We start from the raw sequence: 9,503 nt of genomic DNA on the forward strand, positions 1-9,503 counted from the left end.
TGTATGAAAGTATTCTGTACTTCTGTATGACAACTATTAAAGAAACTTGAAACTTGAAACTTGAAACTTAATTTGACTTTTTACATGTGGATTTACTTTGAGTTGTACAAAATGTGCCATATGCATAACATTTATTTAAATAAATATATGGACAATTTGTTGAATTAATTGAATGACCCGTCAGTATACACTCAAACAAGCATAACAAAGAACAGACTTCTCACCCGTATGTTATGACTGATTTATGCTGTGCTATATTACATTATTGCTACTCAGAAATAAGAATACGATATGAAGAGGTAAGGCCAACAAAGTGTAACACATTATTACGGTATGTGATAATATAACAGGTAAGTTAACAGGATTGCAAAGAGACGAGGGAACAGGCGGATATTAGTCATAAAATATATTTATTCAACAAAAAGAAATTCACTTCAAAAATAGCAGAAGAGCTAGACATACTCCCAGGCCGGCCCTAACAATGATTTGCAAATGGGTGTTCTTTAATGTAATTATGAAATACAATCAGCCTTTCACTGTAAATACAGAATTTCGTTCAACTTCATCATTCTTTTTGTCTGTGGTCCCAAAATAAACGGTGACCTCGCATGATTAATGTCCTATGTAGAACTTTGACACCTGGCTAACACTATAAGCTTGTTGGCAGGTTGATTTCTTCCTTGGCTCTGTGTAGCAGCCTCTATGAGTCTATGGCATGGCCCGCAAGGCAACTGTGCATCCGAAGCATAATTAGCAAATGATATAATCGGTGTTATAAAACAATACACAAAGGGGTTCGTGACACAACTCATCATTTCTGGCATCATCATCAAGACAACATGACAAATACAGAGGAGCTTTTGGTGACGAAGCGCTATCCGGGAATCAATTAAAACACTTATTCTGTTTGCATGTAAAGGAGTTGTTCATAATATGAAATACGAGATAGGGACAAATAAATGGAACAATAGGTTTGGTGATCAGGCCGGGACACAGAAGAAGCTGTTGTCGTCACAGAGCTCAGTAGCGCTTGCAGCAGGAAGTCCTCCTACTGTACTGTATGTCCTTTGTGGTGCTGCTAAAATCAATAAGCAGGCCACTACAGGCCTGTGTGTAGTACGTCTACCACAAGATTGTGTGTGCGTTTGAGTCTGTGAGCTTTGTTTGCTCGTCGGCCGTCGGTGGAACCAAAGGGAGACCTACACACACACACACACACGTCGGTTGGATGTCCCTAAAGACGTTGGCACCAGATGCAAAAATCCACATTAAATGTGCGACAATTCCACCGTGGAGTGTTTGCTCCTTGAAATAAATTATGTTGGTGTTGGGGATAGGGGGGGGGGGCTTCTTCGTTGGGTTATCTCTGGGTCATCAAGACACAGGGGAGACACACACACACACACATACAAATAAAGTTGATGGCTCAAGTGCTCCTCCGCGCAGCAAGGCGGCCTGGAAGTGTAACGAGTGGACCCGCAGGAATTTCATACGTTTTAAAAACTGGACGGAGATTCTACTTGTGCTTTGTACTCACTGGGTGTCTTGCTAAGTGGGGGAGAGGGGGGTGGGAGGGGAGGGGACGTAAAAGAGGCGCAGAGGGTGCGAGGGTCCTATTGGAAGGAAGCCCGGACTGCGCGGCCCTTCAGGGGCTGAGGAGGGCGATAGTTGTCCACCATGCAGCAGGCTGCCTCGCCCTCGGCAGAGAAGAGCAGAGCGCGGAACTTGGCCATCTGTTGGAGAAGAGATAGGAGGGTAATGTAGTCAATCATTCCCGCTGACCTTCTGTGCTTGTCACTCAACACAGTCTCACTGCTGATGTAACGCTTAAAGCCAAGAGTCTCAGCTGCCACCCCCCCCCCCCCCCCTCCCCTTTGCTCTTTGGACACTGATTTGTGGAATGGAGCTTAGTGGTTTATTTCTCTTTTCTTCCGTGCGCTGAAGCTTAAGTTGGGACCAAAGATAGAACTGATCGTGGCGTCAAATGACCCATTTCAGAGGATTTGCCATTAACTTTGGCCAGTGAATGAGTGCGGTGATGGGTTCACAAGTTCAACTCAACAGTATTGTAGAATGTACCATAAAGCATAAAATAGTTTGTGCCAGTCAGAGGGGTGGGGGCATGACTAATACATTGCGTGCAGGTGATAAATGCTTAATAAATCATAATGTTTTGATTCCTATACCCCCCCCCCCCCCCCGCTTGACTTGACTTGTATTTAATGTACAAGAATGTACATTAGTTCTCGTCATCCGCAGGACCGGTTGAGTGCGGCACCATGTCTAAAGGTTATGTACACAAACCTCCATGTTTACCCTTGGGACACTGGACTCGCTGGCATGAAATAAACAAACATTTGACTGGGTAGTGTTAATTTTCACACGGCCAAAAGACATGTGACGGTCACAAGAGCAGACTTTACAGAGCAAGACACGGTGGGGTTGGAATGAGTGAGTTACTGTAATTAACAGGGCCTAACTGGTAGAGTGTACAGTAACAGCCTAATTTCACCAGGTATATAATACGAGTAGCAGTGTGGTTACAGTGTAATGTTACTGTATGTACTCAAGTAAAAATAGAACATTCCAGGAAACGATGCCCAGTAGTACAACCTGCATACTGCACATTCTGTATAGCTATATACAGTTCATCCACACAATGCTTGCTTGCATTGCATTTACTGAATCACCCACACAAGGGCTCCACCAAAATAGACGTTTAGGGAAGATTTCCTATGGACCAGTTATAATGCCATTCCCACTGAGCTAAATTCCAATGCATATTTGTATAGAAATAACTAAAGAGAAATGTAACTTGAGTATGATGGACAAATGAGAAAAAGCACCCATGATTTGAATAATCTGAATTTGGTAAAGACACCTACTCTATATGGGTGATTCCCATAGCAGAAATGGTCTCCCTCTCCCTCTCTCTCTCTCTCGCTCTCTCTCTCTCTCTCTCTCTCTCTCTCTCTCTCTCTCTCTCTCTCTCTCTCTCTCTCTCTCTCTCTCTCTCTCTCTCTCTCTCTGCTGCAGTATTGTGTTTCATCAAGTTAACAAGGCTTCTTTACGTTTCAGCTAAGCAGCTAATCCGAACAATCGAGCCCTTGATTTAGATAGTAATGAAGGAGAGGGATTTGCTGACGAGGCTATTCTAGGCAGCGGGCACAGGGCCAGTATGTCTGTAAGTCAAACCCTACTACTATCGTTGAACTATAAACACTACAGGTGAATGAGAGTCACGTGAACCGTCGTACCTGGTCAGAGCTGACGCTGATTGGCTCCTTGCAGACGATCCAGGTGACACTCTCCAGCAGAGGGGGTGTGGTCAGAGAACCATCGTACGTCCAGTAGTCGAGGGAGCCTGGGAGCAGCGTGGTCGGGTCAAAATTTACAAAGGTGGTCTGCTTGCCCTGAAAACAAGAAGAAGGAAGCAACAGTGAGTTTATAACAATGACCAACAGTAGCATGGTTGGCTGATTCAAAGCAAATAATTTTATCAGGATCAGTTGCAGAAGAAATGGGTTTCAAAAAACGTACTTTGGCCTTGATGTCATTGAAGCCATCAAGAAGCTTCTGGAGGTTGGCGTTCTCCTCGCCAACCTGGAAAACATTCACACACACATCAGTAACAGGCAATTTACATGATTGATAACAAACAGTAGGCTATTATGCCTTGATAGACCTGTTTAAAACATTTGAAGGATCATATAGATATCGACTCACTAGGCTATAATCAGTCACAAGATAGAGTAGGTAATGACAACAGCAACCACTTGTTTTCAACCACTGCCCTACTCACCTTCAGGAAGACTCCCACAACAGCGAGTCCATCAGGCTTGCTAGCAGCCTCGCCAAAGCTTGGGTACTTGGTATTCCAATGCACCAGATGGAGCTGGGAGAGAGAGAAAACAGAAAAAAAAAAAAAACATTTGTAATCAGAATATGCAAAGATTTCCCCCTTTTTACCAGACGCTGTGAAGTCTTTCCGAACTGTTCATTCTCTTGGCTTTGGGTAGCGGATTAGACCCATTTGGCAGTTTCACGCTTGGGCTGTTTTGACTCCATGGCTTGAAGTTTAAAGTAAAAAAAAGTTCATCGATACATTCATCAATGTCAGTTTCAACCGAGAAACTGGTTTGAAAGTTTAAAGTTGGTGCAATTTCACTATAGCAGTGACTCTCACCATGTCTGATTTCTACATTGACTTCCATAGTAAAACTGACGATGCAAAAAGTCACTGAAATGGCACCTATCTGTACTTTCACTTATTGTGACAGAAGGGTGGTGATTTATATTTGGACAAAATAACACCCAGAAGTCAAATACATACTGTATCCTATACTGTGTGACACCCATCCCATTATGTTGTATTCAAGGCTGCTGTATGATGAGATGAGGGATTTTTTTGCAGGAAAAACACAAAACAATATCCTGGATGACCACTTAATAGTCCCCGAAGACTCTGGTGAACTTTAAAAAGTACAATTGGAATCGGAATACTCGTCTATTGGATGTTGTTAAAAATTATTTCTCTGTGATTGTGACATTATGGCTTCTGAGAAAAGTAATAATTTCTGTTTTTGTCTTTGAACTAACTCCAATAATTTATATATATATATAACTGTTGACTCAATTGACCTATCTCTTAGGCTCTGCCCTCTCTTCTTTGAGGTAAGCAACAGTTGTGATTGGAGGATCAAGAAAAGAGAGGCAGGATTTGATATAGGTCAATTAAAGGTTAAAGGGGTGTGTGTATTGAAAGTGTCCTATATATAATGTGGAGTCTATGTCATGGTTCAGCTGGTCCTTACTTCAGCAGCGTATTTGGTCCCATCCACAGTGTGCTCTGAGCCCCTGTCATCTGAGGCTCCCCAGTGGAAGTGAAACTGCTTCAGCCTGTAGGTCCCTGAGATGGGCCCTTCTGTCAGAGCTGCAAACAAAATAAAACACATAACACACATGTCAGGTTTGGGGGGATATTATCGGACTACTTGAATGTAAAGTTTTTATTTTTTGATGTTGCAATTTCATGGGTGACCTGATCTGCAATGCTAAGATAGATTTGGCGAGCCGCTTCAAAATTCAAAATCACCATCTTTAGCAGAGAGAGAAATCGATATTAGAACAGAGACACGTAGCTACCACAGGCGATGCTAGGAGCCATCTATTAATAGTCCATTCACTTTCCTATAGCTACAGGAGATTCTGGAGAGATGCGAGCATCCGGAAATATGACACACATGAGAGGACTATTGGGGACATATCATGGGAAAGAGGATTTGCCTAGTCTTTGTATGGATGTGGCAGTCTGAAATGTTTTTTAGATGTTGGGGGAAAATAACATAGTTACTCCTTGCCGTTTGGCCAGGGTTAACAAGCCTAAACAAGCTGTTCAGAATGAGTGCCCTTTGTCATAAATATATAATGACCTTTTCCAGTGTTTAGCATTGTTTTATAGCAATGGATCTGTGTCTCTAATTACCATTTTGGCGGCTTGCTCTAATTCAGTTGAGACAATCTCCTCCCCCAGTGAATTAGGTCATTCTGATTTGACTCGCAATGCGACGTAGCAAGGAGCTGATTGAGCTGATTGTGATCTGATTGGCTCTGTGGTTGGAGCCAATGCCGGCTCTGTGGTTGTAGTCACCGCCCACAATCAACAATTCGCTCAACAACAGAGCGAGTGAAATTACTTCCTCAAACAGAGGGTGCCGACAGACAGCAGAGAACGAGCGAGCGAGAGAGGGAGAGAGAGAGATAGAGAGAGGGAGAGAGAGAGATAGAGAGAGAGGGACCGCGTGCAGGAGTGTGTGTAAATGTGTGTGCGCGCGGGGATGGTTCTTCTCCCCCGCAGTCGGGAGCACTCGCATATCACTGTCAAAATATCTTTGCGCATGCTCCCACGCGCACGCCCATATTCCGATCCGTGCAATAATATTCACAGGGGTATATATTGTCATTTGAAACAAGTTACCAATGCATTGTCCTGTGGGATTATGCCCCCCGTGGCGAAATTAATTAGTATCCCCCTCAATCTTTCTATCTCTCTCTCTGTCTGCCAGTCACAGACTGTGGGTGACTGTCACTCAAAGCGCTTATGGGCGGAGCCCAGCCCAAAAACTGCTTGAAATCTTGAAGTGGAAAAATGCTGCTTTAGAGAAATTGATTAGAAATAGAAAACAATGAATTTTTTGGAAAAAAAACTTTACAGATGTGTTCCATAGACTCACAGAAATTGTGTAAAGTTGCCCAAATAGTGAAAGAAATAGCAATGCCTGTCCCCTTTAAATTAATGTCAAATCTGAATTACATTAATAAATAAGCTTTAACTAATCAGTTAGCTGTAGTTTTTGGAGCCAGGAACACTGCCTACCTAATGTACTGCCCAGTTTGTAAAATGTCTTTACTTTTGGGTTTGGGGGGTAGCCAGGCAGGGAAGGGAATAATTCATTTAATATTTGATATGTTGCTACACCGACCAAAAACACTGTGTTCAATACAAGAGAAGAAAGAGATGCTCAATAAATAATTACAATTAAGATTTAGACTAGTTTAGATTTAGACTACAGTAGTTTAGATTTAGACTAGTTTAGATTTAGACTAGTTTAGATTTAGACTAGTTTAGATTTATACTAGTTTATTTGCAAAACACTTAACAAACATGTTCTACAGATTCAAGGAGGCTGAAAATTGTCCAAAAGATGCATAATGTGTCTGTGGTGAAAATTAAACATCAGATTTACACATTCACTTTTATGCACTTGAGATTATAGTATATGTGCCAAGAGGAGGCCTTGAAATTGCATCATTTTATAAGCGATGAAAGGGATAGTTTTATTAAAGCACATTCACATGAAATATTATGGTGTCATAAAGGAGCCAATCATTAACACATTGAATGCCCATCACGAGATTTCTCGGGTTATCAGCCCGCGGGTTGAATGCCCATCACGAGATTTTTTTTTAATTTTTATTAGCGATCTGAATTCATATTTCATCAACCGAGTCTACCGTTGGTAATCCTGCCCCGCCAGGCGCTCAGATGTGAAAAAAGCGCCCCCTATCGTCTCCCAGATGGTAATGCACCATTTTGGATTGGACTCGATGAAAATGGATGAGAAAAAAAAACTCCGGAATCCACATTTTACTTCTCACGCATGTAACCGGAGCTGATCAGATTCATTCTGGACCCTCAGCACAGCGTGGGATATGTGTTTTACAGTATACGCGTGGGATCAATAAAAGGATAGATTTTTGGAATGGCGATCAGGAATTGGAATAATCCATTTGGATACCATCTGATCTCAGGTAAGGAATCTATTTTACCAGTCTTAGGATAATCAGACCCGTTTTCACGGAGATATAAGCTTTTCCCCTATAATGTGATATGGCTGTTTGACTGTAAGATCGATCAGGAACTGAGAGAATCGATTTTCAGCGCGCGGCACCAGCGTGCACACGTACACATATACTATCGATAATCTAGCGTTTATTTGAAAACTATTCATAAATATGCCGAAAAATGACAACGTTCTAGAATATTACAGTACAGGGCGATTGTCATGGAATCTTTTATTTTTCCGTGAAAACTAGGGCTTTTCAAAATGCTATAAAACGGAAATGAACCGATAAAAAAACAATCCGCTTCGACAATGTTGACTGGAAATGAGTCATTGATAATGCGACGGGCAGATTAGACACATAGCCATAATTTAAAACATAGATTAGGTGATATTAATGCTAACATTGCAGTGGATGGTGGGCATTCAAGCACTAAATGTGAGCCCCCTGCTGGGCACTGAAAGTGTTAATGATCTCAAAGGTAATTTTAGCTGGACAAGAACTGCATGCACACACACACACACACACACACACACACACACACACACACACACACACACACAAGCGTGCGTATACACACACACACAAGCGTGCGTATACATACACACACACGTACACACACACGCACATACACACACGCAGACACACAAACGCAGACACACACAATGCACACACACGTTCATAACACACACACACACACACACACACACACACACACACACGCGCACACACGTCACAGAGACAGGCAGACTTCCTATTTGATGGGGGGCAGACTCAGTTCCTGTTGGATAAGGCCTAAAGCAGACTAGAAGACTCCAACATGATGATGTCCAGGTATTGTTGAGATGACTCTCTACATTACATAGTGCAGCGATGCTGCTTCAGATAAGCCTGTATATTGTCCTGTTGCTAGAGCTACTCTGTACCACATGATGCAACAGTCCCTGCATTAGATCAGATGTCCTCCTGACAGAATATTTCTTCTACAGCTGGCTTCACATGATATAAGATGGTTGAGAGTTCTATCTTGAATGGGTGTGTGAGTGTGTGTATTTCTTAGGAAAGATTACTGTGACGTCAATTATGTTGAGCACCGTGTGTACATACAGAGATAGTCCATACTCACACACACCTTCTCAACTCCCCTTCCATACACCCCTTCATACTACAACATTGCCAACCGGTGGGCTGATCCAGATCTGGCAGATCTGGCAGATCTGGCATCAGCTCACTCACCTGATTAACATTATTTGCTGTCATTTATGTTTGATTTATTCGGTGCCTATGTTGTCTTTATTAGTTCCACTTTGTTAGTCTTGTGTCCCTACTGTCACACACACACACACACACACACACACACACACACACACACACACACACACACACACACACACACACACACACACACACACACACGCACACACACCACAGAGACAGGCAGACTTCCTATTTGATGGGGGGCAGACTCAGTTCCTGTTGGATAAGGCCTAAAGCAGACTAGAAGACTCCAACATGATGATGTCCAGGTATTGTTGAGATGACTCTCTACATTACATACAGTAGTGCAGCGATGCTGCTTCAGATAAGCCTGTATATTGTCCTGTTGCTAGAGCTACTCTGTACCACATGATGCAACAGTCCCTGCATTAGATCAGATGTCCTCCTGACAGAATATTTCTTCTACAGCTGGCTTCACATGATATAAGATGGTTGAGAGTTCTATCTTGAATGGGTGTGTGAGTGTGTGTATTTCTTAGGAAAGATTACTGTGACGTCAATTATGTTGAGCACCGTGTGTACATACAGAGATAGTCCATACTCACACACACCTTCTCAACTCCCCTTCCATACACCCCTTCATACTACAACATTGCCAACCGGTGGGCTGATCCAGATCTGGCAGATCTGGCATCAGCTCACTCACCTGATTAACATTATTTGCTGTCATTTATGTTTGATTTATTCGGTGCCTATGTTGTCTTTATTAGTTCCACTTTGTTAGTCTTGTGTCCCTACTGTCACACACACACACACACACACACACACACACACACACACACACACACACACACACACACACACACACACACACACACACACACACACACACACACACACACACACACACACACACACAGGCATGCACGCACACACGCGCA

The 9,503-nt window shown here is 42.7% G+C and overlaps 1 protein-coding gene across 1 annotated transcript in view; it reads right to left on the bottom strand.

Annotated features, from left to right (window-relative positions):
• Nucleotides 1-393: 393 nt before the first annotated feature.
• Nucleotides 394-9,503, bottom strand: part of LOC311237738 (carbonic anhydrase 1) — an 11,070-nt gene continuing 1,960 nt past the window's right edge. Inside the window, exons 3-7 of the mRNA XM_084325713.1 lie at nucleotides 4,815-4,933; nucleotides 3,803-3,895; nucleotides 3,541-3,603; nucleotides 3,258-3,413; nucleotides 394-1,733 (exon numbers count right to left, since the gene is read on the bottom strand). Of these exons, the coding sequence (XP_084181839.1) occupies nucleotides 1,614-1,733; nucleotides 3,258-3,413; nucleotides 3,541-3,603; nucleotides 3,803-3,895; nucleotides 4,815-4,933 (551 nt within the window). The 3' untranslated portion in view covers nucleotides 394-1,613. The remainder of the gene's footprint in view (nucleotides 1,734-3,257; nucleotides 3,414-3,540; nucleotides 3,604-3,802; nucleotides 3,896-4,814; nucleotides 4,934-9,503) is intronic.

Source organism: Notolepis coatsorum, assembly GCF_963971535.1.
Source record: "Notolepis coatsorum genome assembly, chromosome: 12".
In the NCBI taxonomy this organism is placed as follows: Eukaryota; Metazoa; Chordata; class Actinopteri; order Aulopiformes; family Paralepididae; genus Notolepis; species Notolepis coatsorum.